At 43.0% G+C, this 25,488-nt stretch overlaps 1 protein-coding gene across 5 annotated transcripts in view; it reads left to right on the top strand.

The window, feature by feature from the left end:
- Window positions 1-25,488, top strand: part of Rsu1 (Ras suppressor protein 1) — a 244,967-nt gene that overhangs the window by 207,850 nt on the left and 11,629 nt on the right. The window contains exons 9-10 of one of the 5 annotated variants that reach the window (XR_015640968.1): window positions 5,869-5,937; window positions 16,102-18,052. Coding sequence is in view for 2 of the 5 variants with exons in the window: in XM_087591500.1 (XP_087447626.1) it covers window position 5,869 (1 nt within the window). In the remaining 3 variants the exon portion in view is untranslated. Of the gene's footprint in view, window positions 1-5,868; window positions 7,747-16,101; window positions 18,053-25,488 lie in introns of those variants that run through there. The other 4 variants (XR_015640970.1, XR_015640969.1, XM_087591500.1 and 1 more) reach the window with 4 other exon arrangements.

Raw genomic sequence — 25,488 nt, 5'->3', positions numbered from 1 at the left:
AACTTCATTTTTATTTATTTTTATTTAATGTATATGGGTGGGTATTTTGACTGCATGCATGTGTGCCTGGTGCCCACAGAAAACAGAAGACTACGTTGGATCCCCTAGAATTATGATTGTAGACGGTTACGCACTGCTGTGTGGTCGCTTGTTAGCCTAGGTCCTCTGGAAGAGCATCAAATGCATGTGATCACTGAACCCTTCCTCCAGCCCCTTAACCACTAATTTAAAAAGAAATTAATAAACTGTATTCCTTCATGAAAAGCAATTGGCACAGATTAAGTTCACCATTGTGCCAACATTAAGAAATGTTCACAAGATTAGAACTATCGGCACTAGAGAAGTAGTTAAACGATTAGGAGCCCTTGCTGGTCTTCCAGAGGACAGAGTTGTTTCCAAACATCCATGCTGGGCAGCACACAACCCTATATGTCCAGCTCCAGAGGATCCAGTGTCCTTTTGTGCCTCTGTGGCCAGCCATATGTAACATAGGAACACATTTTTAAAAAAAGAAAAAAAAAGCCAAGGCTATCCAATAAGAATAAAATGAAAATAGGTATCAAACTATTATGCCACATAGTAGATGAAGTTCTGTAAGCAGATATGTTACCTCTTTGATCAATCCACTTGATTCAAAACTTTGGAAAAGAAAATAATGTCACCACCTCATCCTTGTCCCCCACCCCCACCCCCACTGTCTTCAGCAAAGGTCATCATTAAATCTAGATGCTGGAAAATCTTAAGAAATGGCTCTGTCATATCTGGACCAACTCATTCATTTGGTAGATAAGCAAAAGAAGCTCCGAGAAGTGGATTCCTTCACATCCAAGAGTCACACTGCAAATGAATCACACAATCAAGACTAGAATTTAGGCACCCAGGCATGATATCAATGCTCATTTACATAAAATACTTGAGGAGAGGGTGAAACAAACCAGCGCAGTGTCTGCAGGTGTGGTCCACCTTCTAAGCCTCATAAATCATTATGCACACGTGTCTTGTTGGCTCCTTTCCCGAAATGAGAGGAGATAATATCGGCTTCACCCCTCTCTTTGATGGGGAATTAAGTGATTTAGGAAATCTGATATTTGGGGAGTGATTAGAGTCATCAAAGATAAGCATCAGAGCCCAAGAATGTAGTATAATGGCTACTTAGCCATGGCGTAAAGCAATTAGCCTCACCATTAGATGGAGGGAACAGATGTCCAGCATCACTTCAAATTGACTCACCAAAGCAGAGTCCCTGACAGCTCAAATGTGCTCCAGAAGAGGCTTACTTGGGTTCTCACTGAGGGTAGCCAGAGGGGAAAGTCATATAACACCTCGAAGCAAAACCCACAAACCCTTCCCTTAGTTGTCTAGGTAAACCAAAGTAAAAGGCCCAATGAAACAGGACCATATTTCTGTTCTCAAACAATTTGGAAAAGATCAAATAAAACCAAGATCTGGTAAAATGGACCTGGTTGGTCGTCTATGCATTTCACAGGCAGCAGAGATCTATGTTTGAGTTTTAAACTCAACTAAACTCCGTTTCGGCCAATGGAACAGAAATACAGAGTGAGTAGTTCTCTGTAAATCCAGTCCCTGTGCGTTTGGAAGAAGATCTCCCTGACACACTAACCGGGAGGAAGGGCTTAGATCTGCATTTATGCTTGGCTCTTCTGTGCCATTCCACTGTAATCCAATCCCAGCATAAAGGTGGAAAGCAGGTGCCACCCTGCACGAGTGCTGACCTGTGAGTTTAGACGAGAAGAGTTTTCTCCCCCTTCCTGTTTCTCCTACATCGGTCTGAACTTCGCATTCCTTCCCCTGCCTATCTCTTTCAGCGCTTGACACCCTCAATTTCCAAGTCAAGGTTATATAGGCTCGCCCAAGAGCTTCTCCCTAAGCAGGAGGGCTCTTGAGTTAATGAAAGAAGAGTGGCCACCCTAAGAGCTTGCAGAGCTATTTGAGAAGGTCTGGAATAAGTTCCTTCAGGGGCATCGAAGTGTAGAACAGTGGGAGGAAAGGGAGGGGAGTAGAAATTCTCACTATTGAAATTCAAATCAATACAATAGCTCAAGTTGTTAACAACCGGAACAATTCAATTCACATGTGCACTCACTGCTATTCGAAGGAATAATTAGTAAAGCCGAAATCTCCCTCACACTTCCACGTGTGGTAACGAAATTAGCTTCCGTGTACTTTTGGCCTCCAGACATATGATCAGAAGTTGCCCTCTAAAGGGACACGAAGCACGATACCAAGCACCGTATTGATCCCCGCCCCTCATTCCAACCTCTCCAGTCAGGAACACAGAACAAAGCAGCGGGCTGGGCGTCTACACTCTTTGAGACCGAAAAGTTGAAAATGGCGGAAGCTTTCAGAAACGATGTTGTCTGCCATAATTTGTAGCTTAGATCTCCGTGTGATAAAAGTAGTTGGTAAGCATTAGTAACAAACCCTGGCTGAGTCCCACCACTTAAAAAGGTACCCAGGGAGGGCTCCCTGAAGCATGCGGAGCCACAAAAGGGTTCTGCTCCCGATGGAGAGGGTTCACATCTGGGAAGAGTTGGTGACAGATGAGAGACATCGCGGTAGTTCAAAGGCTGTGCTTCTTGAAACATTTTAATGTTCTACCTCGGCTGGAATCATCTGTGTCCAAAATAACAAATGGCCCATACTTTTTCCCCTCTGAACTTTGGGAGGCTTGATTTTTATTTTTTATTTTTTTGAAGTAGAAGGAAATTGGCATGGAAATTACTAAAGAGGTCTAGAGAAAATAAAATCAGCCATTCAGAGCTGCCAGCAGCCCCTGAGTCCCCTCTCAACTGCTATTCCATGGCACAGAGGATTTTTTCTCCCCCTTCATTTTAAAACATTCTGGGATATTTTCATGGTGTTGTGGCTAACCATTTTTAGTCAGTTAAAAAATGCCTTCATCACCTCCCACCAGGAAACTCACGGAACACACTGTCGGAGATGCTGAAAGTCTTCTCCATTTTCTTTTTAAAAAATATTAATGGTGAGCATTAAAGAGGATGGAGACGCATCTCGTTTGCCTTTCAAAGTGCGTAGCTAGAAATTAACTGTTGAGCCTGGACGGGCGACTGAAGCTATGGGCAGAGTCACCTCGAGTAGCAGGGTCGAGGCCAGCATCTTCATCCCATGGCGTGGGTGCACCCTGCACGGGTGCCATAGGATTTGGGTGGGATGGCTCAGACTGACAAAATTAAAAATCTGTGGCTCTCAAACAGAAGGAGGTCTGGTGTCTGGTGGGTGAGGAAGGCAGAGGTAAGAGGAATGAGAACAGAAAACTCAGCTTGGCATGAGGAAGGGAGCCAGTATGCCTGCTGATTAGCAGCGGCGGAGGACAGTTTCTATTTTGTCCCCTCTCGGTTCCCATCTCCTTCTAGGGATGAAACTTGGGGGTTGTCTTCTTTCCATCCAGGTTCCCTCCGAGCCAAGGTCAGAGTGAACTGTGGCTGTAGGTGAAAGAGCATCCCCAGGATGCTCTTGGTGCTTCTCCTCCGGGCAGCTGAAACTATTCATTGGACTCTGAACAGTCAAGGGAGCCATTCTGCATTTATGAGAAAGTGTGAGTTGGTGAGAGGCACCACGCTTTGTTTTGCTGTGCTCTCTATAAAGCATAGTCAAGGCCCAATGTCTAGTTCCCAATGCTGCTACCCTTTAATGCAGTTTCTTCTGCTGTGGCGACCCCCAACCGTTAAACCATTTCTGTTGCTACTTCATAACTATAATTTTGATACTGTTATAATCATAATGTCACAAGTGTTTTCTCTTGGTCATAGGAGATCCCTGTAAAAGGGTTATTCAACACCCAAAGGGGTCGTGCCCCACAGGTTGATAATCACTGGTCCAAAGGCTAGAGACAAGAGCAAGTTCCCAGGTTATGGGCACTGCCACTCTCCCCCCATGGTGGGACAAAATGAATGCAATAGGATTTTCTTGTTCCTATGCTAAAAGAAACAACCAGTCAATCAATCAATCAATCCATCCATCCATCCATCAATGTGGGGGAGGGGCAACGAAGGCAAAATCCAGAGAAATCCATTCTTTATAGAAAGACTTCAGGGAGCAGAGCAGCAGAAATTCAGAGACCCTACCTGTAAAACACAGTAGAAGGACAGAACTAACTCCCATAGTCATTCTCTGAACCTCCACATTTTCATCATGATTTCTCTTTGACAAAAACTCTGCATAGGTAAGAATCACAAAGTTTTTCTCATGTTTTTCATGTTCTTTGTTTATCTGAGTTTATCTGTGACTTCAACCGAAAGCAGGCAGATCGTTTAGGCTTCTGGTGACATCTATAGCTTTCACCTCCATGTGGCTGGTAAATCTCCCCATACATTGCAAAAGAAAGGAATTTACTACCTGCAGGGGACATCTAAAAGCTACTGCACAGAATGTGAAGCCCGAGATGCTCATTTCCTTACTCTCACTCTCTGGAAAGATTCGCAATGAAGACACATGGTCCGTAATGGGCAGTGTCATGACTAAATTTTGTGGTTAAAATTCTAGCCACCTCTCAAAATGCATAAACTGATGTCCTGAACATAAGACCCTTAATGTGGCCATATTTAGAAATAGAGTGATTGTGGTTGGTTGTCACCTGTTCATGAGCTCATAAAGGACTGGGTCACAATCCGACACTACAGTCATGGTTAGGAATCGAACACTAGTGCAGGTGTGTGTGCATGTGTGTGTGTGTGTGTGTGTGTGTGCATGTGTGTGTGTGTGTGTGTGTGTGAAAGAGGGGGAGGGGATGGAAGGAGAGGGAGAGGGAAAGAGAAAGAGAAGGAAGAGGAAGAGAAGGGAAAGGAGGAGGGGGAGGGAAGAGAGGGGGAGGAGGGAGGGGAGGAGGAGGAGGGGAAATACAGTGAAGAAACACATTAAGGAGATGCCCAAAGACTCCGTTGGAAGAGTCTTCACAACCCCCAGAAGAAACCAGCCCTGCCATCTGTCACCTTGATTTCAGATTTGTAGCCTCTAGAGTTGTGAGACAACACATTTGTTGTTTTAATTCCTCAGCATCTAAAGATTTTCTTGCGGCACCTCTATCAAATGAGCACAAGCAGTTCTTTGGAATGAGTTAGCAATGCATGATACTTAAAAAATTAATTAAAGCTAATGTCTACTGAGCTGGTTCTATGTACCAGAGTCTATCCCACCTGATGTTTCCCAATTCTCACAGCTCTTACCACGTGTGGACGAATGGGCACACATGTGTGTTTACGTGAGAATCCAGATAGAGCGCAGAGGTCAACCTCAGTGTCATCCTAACCTTTCTTTCGAGACAGAACTCTCCATGTAAACTAGGCTACCTCCCCAACACTGGGATTGGAGTATTGCCCTGTCCAGCAAACTGAACTGGAGGAGGTCAAGCACTTCCACAAGTGAGCTATCTCTCCTGCCCTTCATTTAATTGTATCATCCCTACCTTTGGTTGTATTAAAACATGATGGCTGGAGTTATAGCTGTCATCTTTATCCATGAGTTGGAACAAACCTGAACCTGAAGCCAACAGGTTGAACATATTGGAGCTGAAAGAAAAGGTATTTAGCCAACATCAGCATAATAACCACTGAGTTAACTGACCCTAGGAACTTTTCTCAAGAGATGTCCTTTAAAATACTGCCTTATCAATAATTAAGCCACATTTTATTAGAAGTTTTGTGACTTGCCATTACTAACATGGACACAGTCCCCTTCTACTTCTGTCTCTTGTTTCTGAGCAGAAAGTGAAGTTTGTGTGTCTCTCATTTTTTACGTCTGTAGTTCTAGCCACAGGGACCAACATATGGAAGTCAAACGTCAACCGGTGTTTGTTGGATAAGCAAATAGGTGACTCTCTCTCTCCAACAGATACTGGTGACATTTAACAGATGGAGAGACGAAAATTATGCATTGGAGTGATTTGCTGAAGATCACACAGTGAGTCAGTGGTGCGATGGAGCCCCAGCCCCATTTCCACACATCACTTCTGCACTTGGTGTAATGATGTTGTTCACTTCCCATTCTCCTCCTCCGTCCTGTCAACCTGCTTCAATGTGCACGCTCCCTGTCTCTGTATCCTTAAGAATGTTTAGCTTGTCTATAAATACTTGACCTATGTGTGTAAGGGAGATCCTAGAAGCAGCAACCCTATCTGAGCTGATATCTCTATGTAGTACCTGATATAGCCCGGTGTAATTTGGCACTAAGGATATCCTCAGCTTAACAATGATATCTGAACACCTAAAGAGGAAATAATGAGACAAACTGTGGAGCAGAGACTGCCCCACCTGGGGATCCATCTCATATACAGTCACCAAACCCAGACTATATTGCGTCTGCTAAGAAGTGCATGCTGACGGGAACCTGATATAGCTGTCTCCTGAGAGGCTCTACCAGAGACTGACAAATACAAAGGCGGATGCTGCCAGCCAATCGTTGGACTAAGAACCAGGTCCCCAATGGAGGAGTTAGAGAAAGAACTGAAGGAACTGAAGGGGTTTGCAACCCCATAAGAAAAACAACAATATCAACCAACCAGACCCCCCAGAGCTCCCAGGGACCACCATCTTAAGAGCACACAGGGTTGGACCTATGGCTCCATCCACATATGTAGCAGAGGATGGCCTTGTAGGGCATCAATGGGAGGAGAGGCCCTTGGTCCTGTGAAGGCCCATTCCCCCAATGTAGGAGAATGCCAGGGTGGGGAGGTGGGAGGGAGTGGGTAAGTGAGTGAGGGAGCACCCTTATGGAAGCAGGGGGAAGGGAGATGAGATAGTGGGCTTCTGGAAGGGAAACTGGGAAAGGGGATAACATTATAATATAAAATTTAAAAATCCAATAAAAGAAAAAAAAAAGATATATAGGAACTCTACTAAGAAGCAAGCTTCTCCTCCCAGACATAGCCTATGTCTTCTTCTGGAAGGAAAATTAATGGCATTTGACATACTTCAAACATATAGTCTAAAACACATAAAACCTCCTCCCTTCTCAAAGCTTTACCTGTGTGTGTGTGTGTGTGTGTGTGTGTGTGTGTGTGTGTGTGTGACCACAGATTCAGAATGCTCATGAAGACATTTGTGATCACATCTGAATAGCCCTGTTCTCCTCTCCTGACCTTCCAGGTCACCATTACCTTTACTGGCATCTGTGTGGTTTCAAGACTCACCCTTAACTCATTACCTTCCCTCATTTTTCTTACCAAGGGAATCCCTGTCCTGCTCTCTGTGACCTGCATTCCCTCTGCCAACACTTTTCTCCTGCTGTCACTGCTGCCATCTACTCCCTAACTTGTTTCTCCCAACTCAGTCTGCCTCCCAGGAAAAGTATTCTCCTTTGAAAACAATCTTTGCAAGGATGCTCTTAATCCGTTCAACTGCTCAAACAAAACACCATGAGCTGAGTAGGTTATAAACAACCAAAGTTTATTCTTCCATTGTGGAAGCCAAGAAGTATAATGTCTGATTAAAACGCAGGCATACTTGGGTCCAATTCTGGTCTGTAGCCAGTGTTGCTTCTCGTAATTTCACGTGTTAGTAGGGATGGTGGAGGTCCCTGGGATTGCTTTCATGGAAAATACTCATGACATTTAATACCCTCCTATCCTCATGATCCAATCACTCCCCAAATATTTCCCCTTGGTATGCACCCCCTTAATTCCTTTCGTGCCTAAGTGTATCACATTTCCAGGGTCACCCTAGTTTGTCTATGTAAGCATATTTTCTAGTTTTCACCATGACATTATTTCCCTCAGAATGGCTGGTTTTCTTGTCATCTCCCCAAACCAAATAATGTGAATTTTGTCTTTATGAGCTCCAGAATATTCTATTGTCCTCTTGGCCTACTGAAATCAGTCTGGGCTGGTACAGCAGCATGACTTTGTACATTGCCACTGTACACCTGGAGGAGATTCTGTCTCCCAGGAAATGCTTGGCAATAAAATTTTCTCACTACAACTTTGTGAAACAAGTAGGGAGAAAATAATCTTGTCTCATAGAACCCAGAGATTTGACTATGTATTGCTTGAAGTATGAGGCAGCTGTGAACAACAAGGAATTATTGAATCCAAAATGTTAATGCTGCCATAATTAGAAAACCCTAGCCTATTAAAAATAAATAAAAGACTTTGGGTCAAAGTCATATATGGTGATGCATACCTGTAAGTCCAGCCTCTGGGAAGCAGAGGCCAAAGGATCATGAGTTCAAGGCCATCCTCAGCTACATAAGAAGTTTAAGGTTATCCTGAACTACATGAAAGTCTGTCTCAACATACCAAAGAAGTGAAGGGAAGTGGGGGTGAGGAGAGAAATGAACAAGAGAAAAAAAGAAAAAGAAAACAGTAAAAGAGAAGCAAGAATGAAGGGAACCGTGTGAGAGAAAAGCTGATAGCTGAGCTCCTGTATTAGGTAATGTAAGGGGCCACAGCACCTTGAACACTTTCATTTCTTAGCTCTTATAAATGTCCTATACATCTCATTAACTCAGTCAATCTCTTTAACTTAGTAGTGTAATTCCATTGGGAAAAGTGTCGTAAGTTTTTAAAGTAGGGCTGGTAGGATGGTTCAGTGGGTAGAGATGCTCACCACCAAGTTCAATGGCCTAAATTAGATCCCCGTGATCTACTTGGTTTAAGGAGAGAACTAACTCCTGAAAGATATCCTCTGACCTTCACCACCCTTCAGTTTAGCTAACTGCAGAAGACTTTCATTTCATTCCAATTGTTTTAGTGGTGGTTTGAATAAAAATAGCTCCATAGGCTCATTTTATTTGAATGCTTAGTTAACAGGGACTGGTGCTATTTGAAAGGATTAGAAGGATTTGGGGGTGTGGCCTCATTGGGAGAAGTATGTCACTGGGGGTGAACTTTGAGATTTCACAGGCCCAGGCGAAGCTGGATCAGGATGTAGCTCTCAGTTACTGCTCCAGTGCTGTGCTCCCTACCGTAATAATGGACTTAAGCTTCTTCAGCTGTGTGTGAGAGACACAGCCAGAATACAGCAAATACAGAGGCGAATGCCAGCAGCAAACCACTGAACTGAGAACAGGACCCCCGTTGAAGGAATCAGAGAAAGAACTGGAAGAGCTTGAAGGGGCTCGAGACCCCATATGTACAACAATGCCAAGCAACCAGAGCTTCCAGGGACTAAGCCACTACCTAAGGACTATACATGGACTGACCCTGGACTCTGACCTCATAGGTAGCAATGAATAGCCTAGTAAGAGCACCAGTGGAAGGGGAAGCCCTGGGTCCTGCTAAGACTGAACCCCCAGTGAACTAGTCTATGGGGGGAGGGCGGCAATGGGGGAGGATGGGGAGGGGAACACCCATAAGGAAGGGGAGGGGGGAGGGTTAGGGGGATGTTGGCCTGGAAACCGGGAAAGGGAATAACAATAGAAATGTAAATAAGAAATACCCGTTAATAAAGATGAAAAAAATAAAAGCTTCCAGTTATATGTTTTCTTTGGTAAGAGTCCCTTTTGTCGTGGTGTCTTTTCACAGCAATAGGATAGCGACTAGGATATCAACCTAATAGCTGCACATAAGAACAAGTAGAACTTATACTTATGGATTCCCCTGCATTGCCACCTGGTGTAAGAAGAGAGATAAAGGGCCAACAAAGTGGCAATTTATATTGTCCCAATGTACCTTTAGAATAAACCAGCTGAGGAAAGTTAAGGCAGCAAATGTGTTGTCATTCTTGGATAAACAAAGAGCACAGTGATTGGCTATACCCAGGACTCTTTATAGCAATATAATTCCTGCAACGCTTGGTACCCTTGAGCATTCGTGGGCCATAAAAATGAAATGGCAAGAAATTCTGCAGTGGAATGAGTAACCATAACTGGAAGTAACTTAAGTAGAAGGGGGTATGAAAAGGTGGCTTTTATTATTAATTATCTTCCTTTTATAATGTAAATGCTTACTTGTAACATAGGTATCTTTTGATAGAAGTCCCGGACTTTAAAAATAGTCCTATGAGCTAGTTATAAACCGTGATCATCAATTTCTTGCTGATCATTCTGATTAAGAAAATGATTCATGTACTATATTTTTCATCTCGGATATTTTTCAAACGTCACTTAGGCCCCTTAAGCTTAAAAACCTTGCCATCAGACGCTCTACACAGTAAATGTTAAACTGACGGCCCAAATGTTATGAGTGGTGCCTCTTAGGACAGATTTGATTTGCTTGAAGGTAGGTGACATTATAACGTATAGTCAGGGTGTCAGGAAAGGGACTTGGTATGCAACTTGATTTACTTAACATCTTTGTCACTTTATAGATTGATGTTTGATTGATGACAACATTAATATAGAAAGTATGTTAATATTAGAACAGGCTTTAAGATTACCTAGCAGAGGTCTCTCTCGCCCCTCTGATTGCTATATTTTGCAGTAAGATGCCCCAAGGATACAATGCATCTTGAGGCTTGCTAATCCCTTTGATGTAAGCATTCTTTAAAAAACAAGAAAAGGTCCTTTGTTTTACTGAAGTATTCTTCCCATACAATGAAATGTGACCATTCAAAGTATACATCTCAATAACTTTAGACAAATTTATATAACCACGTTACCACCATCAAAATCAAAATATAAAACATTTTATTATCCCAAAAGTCCTCTTTAGTCTCAGCTCCCACCCTCCCTCAGCCATAACCAACCAAGTAATACACGATTTTATCACCATGAATTGGTTTTTCTTTTTTCATATTTTTTACAAAGATGTCTGGCTTATTTGACTCAACAAAATTCTCTTGAGACTCACCCCACATTACCGCATGCATCAGTAGGATCCTCTAGGTGAGGCAGGAGGGCTTTCAGTTTATATTAAGTAGACACTGTGAGATTATCAATATGCTTTATATATGCATCAGTAAGACTTTTTTTTTTCCGTTTGAGAAAGAATCTCACTAAAGTAGCCAGGGCTGGCCTTGAACGTGGGATATTCTCACGTCAGCCTTGTAAGTGCTAGGAGTACAGGCATGCTTGATCACACCCATCACGGGTGAGTTTTTGCTTAGACACATGATTCTACTTCTCCAGGGCGCATGCACAGAAAGAGTGTGGTAGAGTTATGGTTTGTACTAAAATGCCTGCTGTGGCATCTCTCTAACTGAGGGCTCCTTTGAGGACACTGAGGAGTGCTGGGAGGACGGCTCTGGCTAATGAAACCAGGCCATTTGAACCGGACTTTGAATGGTTCCAGTTACACTTTCTCTACTTCCAGTCTGAGTCATAGGAGCAGACTCTGCCCCATCTCCGGCCACTGGGCCATGACAGAGCCATCTCCCTCTACTTTGCTTTCTTTTCTATTATGGACTTTAACTCTATCTTTGAGTTCCAGTAAACTTCCCATCCTTGAGTTGTTTCTGTCAAGTAATTTGGTCACAGAGACACTGAAGCAATGAAAAGAGTTGGGTACGGTAGTGAGGTACAGCATAGCCGTGGATTTAATTTCATAAAAACACTTTCGAATTTAAAGTTTGACAGTTTTATATCCTCACCAGCAGTGGACAGAACCTAATATCTATATCTATATCTATATCTATATCTATATCTATATCTATATCTATATCTATATCTATATCTATATCTACATCTATATCTTCATCTATATCTATTCCTATATCTATACCTATACCTGTACCTATACCTATGTATATCTGCCTTCACTTGATGCTCCCATTTTTCAATTTTTGTCATTCTCGGTGTAGTGTAGTGCAGTGCAGTGGTACCTGTCCATGGATAACAGTGAATGACTTTGCACATCTTCTCCTGTGGTTATTTATCTTGCATGGGCCTTCTTCTAACTGTTGCTGTCTTCAGTCCATGCATTTATAAGAATACTCAAGTATGCCAACTTATATTATATAATGCAATTTTTTATCTTCAGGCTGAGTCTTGCCTTTTTTGGTTTTTTTTTTTTTTTAACACTATCATTTGAAGACCCATGTTTGTGCATTTTGAGGGAAAGGGTTTTATTTTATGTCTCTTTCCTTGTTTCTCCCACATCTTCAAACTCTGAACACAGCTTTCTGAGCACAAAAGTCAACCCCATAGTGAGTCTTCATTTTACTGACAAACTGAGGAGGGGGGGCGAGGGGACACATTAGTTCTGAACTTAGAACTGTTTTAAATACTGACATTCCGATCCCTCTGAGTAAATTATGCAAATGTCTAAAAGCAGACCATGAGTTAGAAAACACTAGAAAAAAAAATCGTTGTTCCCAATTCGTAGGCAAATAATAGGAGGAGGCGTCAAGAACTGAAGACTATGTGGCCCGAGGTAATGAAAGTGGCCAGGGCCAAGAAGGAACACGGTGAGACTAATTGGTCACAGTGATGCGTCTAATCCAAGCCCTTTGGGGTCCATGCCTATTGCTCGAGCCCACTGAGCTAAATAATTACAGGAAGGCTGGGGCCTGAAGAGATTAACCCAGGTCCTCGGCTACTGACTCTCTTCATTTCAAATTGCTTCCTTACTGGCTTCTTTGTCTCTGTGTATCTTCATTCAGCTGCGTTTGGTTTGTGGTTCTAGTTCTTTCCACCTTCCTCCTCCTCTTCCTCCTCTTCTCCGCCTCCCTTTTATTCCGCCCTCCCCTCTCCCTGCTTTTATATCATTAGCTGAAGCTGATTCTCGTGTTGCGCACGCAGGTAAGCTACATTTGCTTTGTGCAAACGCTTGACGGTGGTAGAGCCTAAAGCAGAGGCCGGCTTCCACTTGAGTGCTACCGGTCACGGTAATGGCGGACATTCAGGCTGTAGCGCTGGGTCCACAACTGAAAATATCAGGTCTAGATATTGTTCTATTATATTGAATTTATTACAAATGATCATTTACCTCCTTCTAAGACCTTGACAAGGCAGCAGCTCCCTGAATAGATATGAATTGTTAACCCATGCAAACTGCATAAAAATAATACACACCCTACCTCTCATGTGGATGAAGTACCAAACCCTTAGGACACCTGAAAGAATCTGTATAAATAGGATCTTTCTGCTCTCACACCCATTGATCAATCACTCACGAGTCCTGTGTGGCCTCTAAGATTTAATTGTTTCTCTTGTTTTCTTGCCAAGCCCCTTCCACGGCTGCTCCATCACTCCACGTGCTTTTTTCTATTCTTTAGTTGACTCCCCAGCCATCATCCTCTTCACCAAAAAAAGAAAGAAAATGAGCATATGCTTGAAATAGACTCAAATATAAACAGTTTTAAAACGTAATTTAACCCCAGTTGGGTCCAGCTGGAGCACAGCCGGCAGTGACAGGAGCCTAGCACAGCTGTCCTCTGAGAGGCTCCACCCAGCAGACAATGGAAGGAGAGACAGAGACCCACAACCAAACATTAGATGAAGCTTGAGGAGTCTTTAAAGAGTTGGGGGGAAGGATTGAGGGACCCAAAGAGGACAGAGACTCCACAGGAAGGCCAACAGAGTCAACTAACCTGGACCTCTGTCTCTGTCCCAGAGACAGAACTGACAACCAAGGAACATACACAGGCTGGACCTACGCCCACAACAAATAGTAATGGAAGTGTAGCTTGGTCTTCATGTGGGTTCCCCAACAACAGGAGGGGGTGCTGTCCCTGAATCTCTTGCCTGCCTGTACATCCCATTCCCCTAATGGGGCTGCCTGGCTTGGCCTCAGTGGAAGAAGATGTGCCCCGTCATGCAGTGATGTGTGTGTGTGTGTGTGTGTGTGTGTGTGTGTGTGTGTGTGTCTGTGTGTGTGTGTGAGAGAGAGAGAGAGAGAGAGAGAGAGAGAGAGAGGAGACCTAGAGGGGGGCTCCCCCTCCTCAAAGAAGGAAGGGAGGGAGGAATGAGGAAGGGTCTGGGTGAGGGTGAGGACTGGGAGGAGGGAGGACTGATATTGGAGTGTAAAGTGAATAAATAAATTAATTTAAAACACAAAAACAAAAAATTAATTTAAAGGCAACTAACCTAAAATTAAGAAATAGCATCCTAGGCTGGAGAGATGGCTCAGCCATTAAAGGCTAGGCTCATAACCAAAAACAACAAATAAAATCCTCCTCGTTTAACATTACTTCAGATATTGTTTACATAAACACATAAACATCTATATATAACACATTGTTAAATTCAGTAAAAGACATCCATATTTTATATAGCTATATATGCATAATATATGTTACATTTAATATATGCATATTTAAAAGTATATGCCAAGTATGATATGCTCACATGCAATCCCAGAACTACAGACACTGAGGCAGAGGGTTAGTAAATTTCAGGCCAGCCTGTATTACACAGTGAGTTTCAGTCTGTCATGAGTGTGGGGTACTTAACAAGGATCTGTCTTAAAAAGAAAACAAAAAGTATTTGTGAATATGTTTTTATACATATTTTAACACAAAGGCCATTTGAAAAAACGCCTTAACATGGCATTATATTCTATACTGCTTAAATGGCTTGCATTTGTTTCACTTAATTTTAAAAACCTGGGTAAATAGCATGGCACAATAACCATGAGGGGCAGAAGTGGTACGCGTACCCGGGTGGAAACCAACAGCTCTCTGATTGGTACTACAAATCTAAGCTAAATACTCGTTGGCAGTTACGTCACGGTTATCGGAGGAGAATCTACAACTGCTCATTCACTAAAGCAGCAAAATCCCTAACAACAATGTATAAACTTTTGCCCTTATAACCACAGACAAGTCAGCAGCTTTATTGGGCTATAATCACCCTCATCGATCTGCCCACTTGCAAGTAGGTAAAAGCATGAAATTGGTATTTTGCCATTCAAACACCCATGAAACCGTGCCCACAGTCAAGAGCTTCAATTTATCCTGATCTCGCTACAGTCCCCTCTGGTACCTCTGCAAATCCTTCCTTCTTCTCTCTGTCTCCTGGCACCAGTCAAGGTCGTGGACTTTCTAAGAGACCAGCTCACGAGTCCTAGAGTTTGGCACAGCTGAATTGCAGTGTGTGCTCTCTCTTCCTTTTCTGGCCTAACTTACTTCAATCAACACGGTTATGCTGCGCTTCCCGACCCCACTGCACACGTCGGCTTAGTCTTTTTCCTTTCGCACACTATTCCATTGCGCCATGAGCCGCAATCCATTTATCATGCCTGCAGACGGTTGCTTGAGTTGTTTTAAGACCAGATATGGGGAAGGAGGAGTAATACACACACACACACACACACACACACACACACACACACAGAGAGAGAGAGAGAGAGAGAGAGAGAGAGAGAGCGCAGATATTTGATAACAAGAGTTCATCAAGAAAATATAGACAATTCCCCAAAATTCAATAAGAAGAGAGCCATCGTAACTTTTTTTTCATCTTTATTAACTTGAGTATTTCTTATTTACATTTCAATTGTTAATTCCCTTTCCCAGTTTCCAGGCCAACATCCCCCTAACCTATCCCCCTCCCCTTCTCGATGGGTGTTCCCCTCCCCATCCTCCCCCCCCATTGCCGCCCTCCCCCATTGTAACTTTTAAGCTATACATTTGTTTTCAACACAGCCTGTTAACTCCTTGCCATCAGTGAGGGGGCTCCCAGCTACTCACCCTCCTACACGTTCTCCTTCCTCTCTTTTGTAGTTACATTACTGTTTTGCTTGCTTGTTTGTTTTTAAACATCCACGCAAGGCATGGAGCTCAGGTGCCCAGGCTTATAATACATCAAGTGCTTTATCGACTGAGCCTTTTCCCAGTCCCTACTCATTCCTTTGATTAAACAGAATGTATCTCACTTGTTGTTGGCCCTCCAGGCTGAACCGACTGTAGACCAGGTGAATTGCGCAGGCAGTGTTTTAAAAATGTGTGTGTGGCTACCACAGTACACATTCCAAACAGCTCAAAAAGGTGAAGGAATGATGTCATATTAAAAATTATGAACTGATTGAGCAAGCACATCACACTTACCCTTGACAAATGAATAAAACTCTGATACACCTTTTGGTTGTTGCTTTGCTTCCTCCTTGACGTGAATGGAAATATCAAGTGGCATTTGGGTCAGAACTATGCTCACTTGCTTGTCATGGTCCTCTCTTGGCATGCACAGACAGGGCTCCCTCAGCAGCACCATAGAGAATCACTTGGCCTGAGTTTGAATCTTATCCCCTCACAGAATTATCATGCAATCAAGTGGCAGATATTCTGCATCAGATGTTGGCTTGAACCAGAACATCTTTTACAAGTGGTCGTCTTGCTCCAGTCCCAAGGTGAGCCATGACACATGCTTATTTACACAACAGTGCCAACGATTTTTCCTAGCAACACCAAGAAAGGCACCCTGTGTACATTAGAACTCACTGGTGAGGACAAGTCTATAATGACCTGCTATCCATCCTCAGACACTCTTTCTTTCTAGGCTTCTGATTATGAGGTACATCACACTGATAGGTCTCCCCTTCCCTATCTATCCATGGCTACTCATGGGTAAGGCATCCGGCTAGCTCTTGTGATCCTTTTGCATTCCAAACAGTTGGTGTCATGAGAAACAAAGAGTTCACCAGAAGTATTAACCTAAGGTCCAGGAGATGGTTTTTATTACAGAGAGAGAGAGAGAGAGAGAGAGAGAGAGAGAGAGAGAGAGAGAGAGGTGTTAAATAAAAGGTCAAGGCAACAGTTTCCTTCTAGTTGGATTTTTGAACTCCTACATCTAAGCATTTTTTTTAATGTGTAAATTTAAGCCTTCCATCAAAGCCTACCATCAAGGGACGGTAAAGTTGACATTTTCCTCACAGTCTTAGGATATAGTTCCTTTGAGGAATTACCTCTTCTTTAATGCAGGATTCGTCAGCATGGGTAGATGGCTGGCTTTCTGAAATGCCTTGTCTCCATCGTATGAGAAGCAGGACATGCATGCATCGCTGTTTGTTTACACTGAGATGGGTGGATTCAGGCCGCTGGCGCCAAGTTTCAACTGAAGATAGGAGGTTGATGAGGAAGATATAGATTTCTCCTTCAGGGTCCCAAAACTGGCTCCAATCCAGTGCTAAGAACCAATGATACCAAAGATTTATGGGGTCACAGGTTAAATAGTTAAATTTTTCTGGAAGTTCCCCATTATGTATATTTGGGTACCAAAGCTCTCAGTGTGCTATTTAGCTGAATGTAACATCTCAGAAGTTCATTACTGACCTGGTAGTATTAAAGCACTATGGCTAATAGCCTGGTGGTCACATTTTACAAAGACAATTTCATATATTTAAAAAGAACATATGCACACGTGTGTATCACATACAAAACTAGCAAGATGCTCTATTAACAAAGACCTTGAGGTCAAACCAAGAACCAGAAATGATTTGAAACATTTAAAGGATGTGATCTTCAATGAAATGGGTGACTTACCCCAATGTAACTGATGATGGATTGTAAGAGCTTACCCTCCAAAGAGGAGGAACTGAGCTTAATCCCTAGAACTCCAGTAAACAAAGCCTATTACGGTCACACATACCCAAAAGATGCTCCACCATATCACAAAGGCACCTGCTCCACTATGTTTATAGCAGCCTTATTTATAATAGCCAGAAGCTGGAAACAGCTCAGATGTCCCTCAGCAGAAGAATAGTACAGAAAATATGGTACATCTACACAATAGAGTACTGCTCAGCTATTAAAAATGAAGACTTCACGAATTTTGCAGGCAAATGGATGGAGCTAGAAAATATCATCTTGAGTGAGATAATGCAGACCCTAAAGGATATACAAAGTATTTAATATTAGCCCAAAAGCTCAGAATTCCCATGACACAACTCACAGACAAGTAGGAGGCAGAGGGAGGGAGAGACCTGGGAGAGAGAAGGGGGGAGGCAAAGGGGGGTCAAGAATAGGTAAGGGAAGAGATGGGGGAGAAGTCCAGAGGCCAGGAGAATGAGTAGAAATATGTAGCAGTGGGAGGCAGTGAATGGAGGGTGACCACTAGATAGTCCTAGATGCCAGGGATGAGAGAGGCTCCTGGGACCCAGTGGGGATGACATTAGCTGAAATACCAAATAGCAAGGAGATAGAACCTGTAGAAACCACCTCCAGAAGATAAACATGGCCCCCAGTGAAGAGATGGGGCCACCCAACTCAAAAAAATTTAACCCAGAATTGTTCCTGTCTAAAAAAAAAAGAGGGGGGGAACAAACGAATGAAGCAGAGACTGAAGAAAAGGCCATGCAGAAACTGCCCCACCATGGGATCCATCCCATCTGCAGACACCAAACAGAGACACTGTTGCTGATGCCAAGATGTGCTTGCAGACAAGAACCTGGCATGGCTGTCCTCTGGGAGGCTCTGCTAGCACCTGACTAAGACAGATGCAGATATTCACAGACAACCTTCAAACTGAGCCCAGGGACTCCAATGGAAGAGCTAGGGGAAGGACTGAAGGATATGAAGGGGATGGCAACCCCATAGGGAGAACAGTATCAACTAACTGGACCACCCAGAGCTCCCAGAGACTAAACCACCAACCAAAGAGTATACATGGAGGGGCTCCATGGCTCCAGATACATGTGTAGCAGAGGATTGCTCCATCTGACATCAGTGGAAAAGGAGGTCCTTGGTCCTGTAGAAGCTTGATGCCCCAGAAAAGAGAGATGCTTGAAGGATTAGGCAGGTGTGGGTCGGTGGGGAGCACCGACCTTCTTAGAGGCAAAGAAGAGGGGGATGGGGTGGGGGAGTTTGTGGTGGGGACTGGGAAAGAGGACATTTGAAATGTAAACAAATGACACTTTAGCACACATATGTGCATGTACACACACACACTTATACATACACTACAAACACATACAAACACACTCACTCAATCATACACATATACAAACAGACAACACACAGAAACATACACAAACCTGCACATGGGCACACACTCACACACTTATACACAAACTAGCACTCTCTCACACACAAACATCCACTGGGCACACAGAAACACACACTCACTTACTCATACATACAAACACAAATATACACACAAGCACACACTCACACTTGTACACAGATATACACAAACACATCTTGACTTGGAATTCAACTTAGAAATTTTACCTGTTTTACCTAAAAACTTGATCTGAAACTTCAAGTTTTTTTCTTTTATGTAGAGGGTTCTTAAATTAAGGCTACACCCTGATTGTATAGAGGGAATCTGGTGAGTTTTTCAGTCTCCACTTTCTTCTCCAGTTTCAGTCATGCCCCTGGGAATGTCACCTGACTCTAGGGAGTCGAATCTAGCAACACGCTCAATATCCCTTACATCTATGTAGCCTTCCCAATAAACTTAATAACCTGGGCAAGTGCCTGTGAACATTATAAATAAATCCTGTTTCATCTGTAAGCTGTCATGAGCAGCTTTAGTTGACTTACAGGCCAAGAAAAAGAATGACACCAGCCACGGTGTTTCCCTGTAGCATTCTTGTTATGTTGCTGCAAAGATTTCTCACGTCTCAACACGGACACATCCATCTCGACTAATGGCAAAATTACACCCACAGGGTGTTACAAAAGACAAAAATTTGTCCTCATCTCCTGCGTATCTTCTAGAATGTTTCAGTGTGTCATCTCTGAAATTCCACATTCCTTTGTGTCTATCCTTTGATGCATAGTAGACCCTCGGTTGCCTGCTATCCAAGTTTTGATTCAAATGTCCACCTCAAATCTTTATTTAGAGCTAATATTACTCTTAATGGCTGGCCTCAAACCATTAGTCTCCCTAAACAAACCAAGCTGTTAGGAAACGAAGGATATGTATTCTTATGAATAAAGTTTTATTGGAACACAGCCTTCTCACTGATTGGCACAATGCCTGTTTGGGGTTTCTTGCTAATATGTAGAGTAGTTGCTACACAGATTCTGATCCATTTCTTAGTCAGGGTTTCTATGACTATGATGAAACACAATGTCCAAAAGGCTAGTTTGGGAAGGAATGGGTTTTTTCAGCTTAAACTTCTACATTGCTGTTCATCGCCAAAGGAAGTCAGGACAGAGATTCATTCAAGGCCGTAACCTGGAGGCATGAGCAGATGCAGAGGCCATGGAGAAGTGCTGCTTACTGGCTTGCTTCCTGGGATGACTTGCTTAGTCTGCTTTCTGATAGAATTCAGGACCACCACCCCAGGGATAGCACCACCCACAGTGGGCTGGACCCTCCCCATTGATCACTAATAGAGAAAATGCCTTACAACTGGATCTCATGGAGGCATTTCCTCAGCTGAGACTCCTTCCTCTCTGATGACTCTAGCTTGTGTCAAGTTGGTATACAAAATCAGCCAATGCAGTCCTTAAAGCCTACATATCCATTACCTGACACAAAAAAAGTTTGTTGGCCACCCACCACCCTAAAGCATGAGGTCCTGTTTAATGAAATCTGGATGTTGGATTGAGATTATGCTTAACTGACTCACTCACTGGCCTGGTTGGTGTTTTGTCATCTTGACACAAGATGACTGCTACTTAAGAAGAGGAAACTTCAGCTGAGAAAATGTCCCTACGAGATTGTTCTATGAGCAAACCCATGAGGCATTTCCTTGAGTGATAAATGGTATGGGGGTGGGGAAGGTCCAGCTGATCGTGGCTGGTTGTATAAGAAAGCACATTGAGCTAACTATGGGGAGCAAGTTAGTAAGCAACATTTCTCCACAGACTCTGCTTCATGTTTTTTGCCTCCAGGTTCTTGCCTTGACTTCCTGTCCTGACTTTGCTCAGTAATAGAGTGTAAGGTGAGAGTTGTAAGCTAAAATGAATCCCTTCTTCTGGTTATGGTGTTTTATCACAGCCATGTCAACTCTAATCAAGGCACCCACATAATCATAGTCTTAAGTTCTTCACGATATGGACTACAAGGACCAGGCCTCTGGGGGTAGACTACTTAGTTACAAAGTTCAGTTCTGTTACTCATATACCGCATGATCTTGAGGAAATAATTTACGTCTGGACCACAGGTTTCTCATTTGCATGACTTGGGATAATAATGACCTCTAAGTTACCTTGGGTTAGATGAGTTATTACAAAGGAGCTCACAGTAGTGATTGGATCAAATGATGTTAGTTACTGGGGATTTTCCCTTCCCATGTATCACTAAAGTCTTCCGTACTATCACAATACCTGGAATCTATGCCTTCTCCATAAAGGTTTCTTGCATTTTTGGCAGAATAGCTGAAGTAGAAAAAAATGCATATTCCTAGAAGATTAAAATGATGGCAAGTTTCCAAAGTTGTAGACAGATCCCATGCATAAAGCAAAAGTTTGGCTCAACGTACTTACAGGAGGTACAATAAAGCAAAACATAAACATCTTCATAGAAAAATGGGGAAGAAAAAGGAGAGAGCTTTTTTTAGGTAATGTAAATCCTCCTGGTGTTCCACAGTCCCTGCGTTAGTCATCTTGCCCTTACTGTAGCAAAATACCTGAGATAGCCAACTAAAATAAAAAAAAAGGACGGCTTGGTTTTTGGTTCAAGCCCCAGCTCCCTTGGCCCCACTGATTTGGGACTGAGCAGTGTGGAGCATCCCAATTGGAACTCATGGTTGGCCATGGGCTGTCTCGCTTAGTGCAACCAGGAAACGAAAGAGAAAGGAGGAGGCTAGGACTCATATAATCCTCCAGGAAATAACTCCTAGTAACCTAGCTTCCACCCCTTCCACTATGTCCCTGCCCCTGAGATCCTCCACCCTCGCCTAATAGCAATGGGCTGGGGTTGTAACCTACAATCTTTAGGAGACAATCAGTATCCAAACTCTAGCCCAGACTTCTTTCCATCAGAGGAAAATTATAAAAATCTTGTTGTAAGTCTGACTGTCTGGTATCTTTCCTTCTCTGAGTTGAAAGTGAGGAAGCCATGAGGGTAACATAATATTTTTTTTACAGTATGTATTCACGGGAGACATATCTAAACCTTCAAATGCTTTATTACTGAATTGGTTAAGTTACTTCTTAAAGAAATACCCACAACTTGACTGCAAAAGCACATGGTGCCTGTCTAGCTGGTTCTCTGGGGCCTCAGCTGCTCACCTCTTTCTCAAGCAAGTGGTTCCTATGCTCTTTTTGGTCTCTGAACAAAACTCAAAACACAGCTTCAGAGCCCTGTCACTACTGAGGGTACTCTGCTAATTTGCCCTGATTAGAAGATCTTTGAAGGTCTTTGCCAGTTTTTTATCAAGGCATAAAAGGCAATTATTACAATTAATGCAATTTACCATGTGTTAGACTTCCAGAAAAGCTACTTCAGGGTAAGTCTGCCATCTGTCCCTTTCAGAGTGATGAGCATTAGAATTTAACTCAGTCCTGAGTCCTAAGCTTTGGATATTCAACCTCGGAGAGCAACCTCAGAGAGACCTGTTCCAACATTTCCTCCCTGTGTTCTTGGAGGTCTTAGGACCCAACATCATCAGCTTCTTGTTCACTGTGAGAAAGAAAGACTGCTTGAACAGGTCAGTAAGAAAAGTGTTCAGCCACTAAGTGGAATTTCCACCTTTACTTCCTGCAGAAGGAGCCCATTCCCTGGCAGAAGGAGCCAGGAATTTTTGCCATCCACAATCCCTTCTCTTAACACAATACTGTTGCTTAAAGATCCTGTCTAGCAACCAGGAGATGCATTGCGAATGCCATTGTTGGCATTTGTTGTCACAAGAGTTATGGGAAATAGACAACTGCTTGCCTAAGGGACTTAGGCTGAATAGGCAGGAGAAGAGAGGAAAACCATAACTCCTCCCCTATACTGAGTGGTTTGTATCTTACTGTTTTCTTTTTTAAGGGTTAAAAATCATGGGTATCTGGCCAGGGATTGTAGCTGAGTTGGTGGATCGCTCACACAGCACAGGCAAGATTGTGAAGGCTTATCACTTTGATCCCCAGCACTATGACAAAGAAAGTGACCTTAAAATAATCCAGATACATGCCTGCAATTACAGGGCTTGAGAGGCAGAGGTAGAGGCTGGAGGATAATTGAGTTTGAGGAGTGACTTAGCTACATGATGAAACTCTGTCTCTATCCATCATGGATGGAGGGTGGAGCTTAGTGGTAAAAACAAAACAAACAAAAACAACCCTATCAAGGTACATGGTCTGATGTTCAGTTCCTGGTCCCAGTAAAAGACATAGGAGATCAAAGTCCAAGGCTCAGAGCCGTAAGCCAACTACTTCCTGCCATCAGTCTTGTTTATTAAATCAGAATTGTTCTATTTATTTTAAAGGCTGTTTTTATTGGCTACTGTATGTGTGAATCTTTCTCTGTGTCTCTGCCTCCCTGTGTCTCCCTTCCTATCTCTTCCTGTCTCTCCCTCCCTCCCTCCTCCCTCCACCTCCCTCCTTCCCCATCTCCCTTCCTCCCTCCTGTGTGATCCTGGCATGGTATGAGTGTGAAAGTCATAAGAAAACTTTTTAGACATTTTTCTTTCTTCTTCATTTTGTTTTGTTTTTTTGAGAAAGGGTTTCTCTATATAGACATAGTTGTTCTACAACTTGCTCTATAGACGAGGGTGTCCTCAAACTTACAGAGATCTGCCTGCCTCTGCCTCCAGAGTGTTGATATTAAAAGAGTGTGCCAGCACCACCTGCTAGAATTTGTTCTTTGCATGGTCTCTAGAGAAGGAACTCGGATAACTTGGCTTGGGCATGAAGTCCTTTGCCTACGTGGGTTGTTTATTTCCTTAATTTTTTATTCATTGCAAGCAGTGCTGAGTTTTTAAATCTCCTATACTCACATAGGTAACCTCTCCTTCCTCCCACAATCTCTTCTCTTTCTGCTGATCTTCTATATTTGTGCTGGAAGTGGAGCATGGTGTGTGTCTGTAAAACATAAAAACTAGGGTTAACAAATGGGGGTAAGTGTGCTAATGGTCTTTCTGAATTTGACTTATTTTGCTTAATATAATCCAGCTGCTTCCATTTTCTATCAAATGCCACAATCCAACTTTTTTGTTGTTCATTTTGTTATTTCCAGGGTCTTATGAGAGCCAGGGTGGTTTTGAACTTGGTATGTAGCTGAGAATACCTTGATCTCCTGATCCATTTGTCTCTGCCTTCTAGGTTCTGGGAATCACAGATGTATACCACTTTGCCTGGATCATGTATTCATTATGCCTGAAAAGAAAAAAAAAACAAAAACAAAAAACCCCAAAAGACCTTCATTCATTCATTTGTTGAGGCATATCTGGGCTGACCCCATGACTTGGTCACTGTGAAATCTGCTGAGATAAATGAGCCTCTCCGGTGTCTATTGATACAACAAACAAATACTTGGGAGATACAAGCAAATACTTGGTTGCTGTGTTATCTTCCTTTTTAAATAGATGCTGCAGGAAGTTAGGAAAACCAAGAGTAACATAACCATCCAATTTAACAAGCTCAGTGCCAACCACATGACTGGAAATCCCACAATTTGCCTCTCACCCCTCTCCCTCATTCCTCTGCAAGAAATCTGGCTGCAGGAGCTGCTAAGTGTTCAGTGAAAAGAGAAACAGGACAGCCTTTTCCTGGTGGGAGCAGGATTCGGAGAGGAGGGAGAAGAAACCAGCTTTTCTCTTGTTCACACATTTGGTGGAAGCTGCTATTTCTCATGCTTGTCACCTTCTCCCTTTCCAATAACCAAGATGATCTCATGTAGAAGGCAGGCCTGTGTCTGTAGAATACTGTCAGCATCAGTTTTTCTAAATATGAAATATTTTGCATTTTTAAAAATTCCTTTGTTTTGTCACTGTGTTTCACGGAGCCCTTGGCCTTAAGAAAGGTTTGTAAGGTGACAGATGCATTGCTCTGGGACATCTTTGGAAACCCTCTGCCTTTGTTTATCAGGAGGCAGGTTTATCCCTTCTTGGCTACCTTCAGATGAAGCCAAGGGACTGGGATGAGAACATTTGTCTGAGATACAAGGACAGTGACAGTGTGTCCTTCTGCAGTAGAGAGGACAGGAGAAGGCCAGAGAGTCATGCTTACTGCCCTGGAAACTTTCCATTCTCTTCCAGTCCTGTGAGCCACCACATGGCTCTCACTGGTGTGGCAAGGGAAATAGGGATGCTCTTTTTTAGAGTAATTGCTTTGCAAGTGGTTTTCCTTACAATGCTTTAACCATGTGTTCCCTATTACGTATTAAATTACTATCAGGCTTTTATTTACAAGATATCTATATTTAGAAAGCAAACTCCAGATATTGCATGTAAGTTATTTAAATACTTCTAGTTATCAAACTTCCTCTTGTGTGTCAAATATTGTATGCAAATGGGAGATAATCTTCAAAGCCCAGTAGATAAAGAGGAACTGGCTCCAAAAGAATCAATAGAGAGACCACCATGGTTGCTTTAAGTTTGTGCCCATTTCCCTGTCATGTTATTTCACTGATGAGCTTGAAGTTGATTCTCCCATGATCACTGAGAGTCAAGTGCAAAGAACAGACACCCTGCCTGTGACTATCACAGTCAACAACACTTCTGCAAAGTGACCGTCTGCTGACAGGGGGCCTCAGCTCTGAATACAACCTGTGGAACTCCAAGTGACATCCCAGGCAGCCTGGCCCCAAGTCTGTCTACTGACC

The sequence above is a fragment of the Rattus norvegicus genome, chromosome 17, assembly GCF_021556685.1.
Source record: "Rattus norvegicus strain SHRSP/BbbUtx chromosome 17, alternate assembly SHRSP_T2T, whole genome shotgun sequence".
In the NCBI taxonomy this organism is placed as follows: Eukaryota; Metazoa; Chordata; class Mammalia; order Rodentia; family Muridae; genus Rattus; species Rattus norvegicus.
This window is presented reverse-complemented; position numbering and strand designations above follow the sequence as displayed.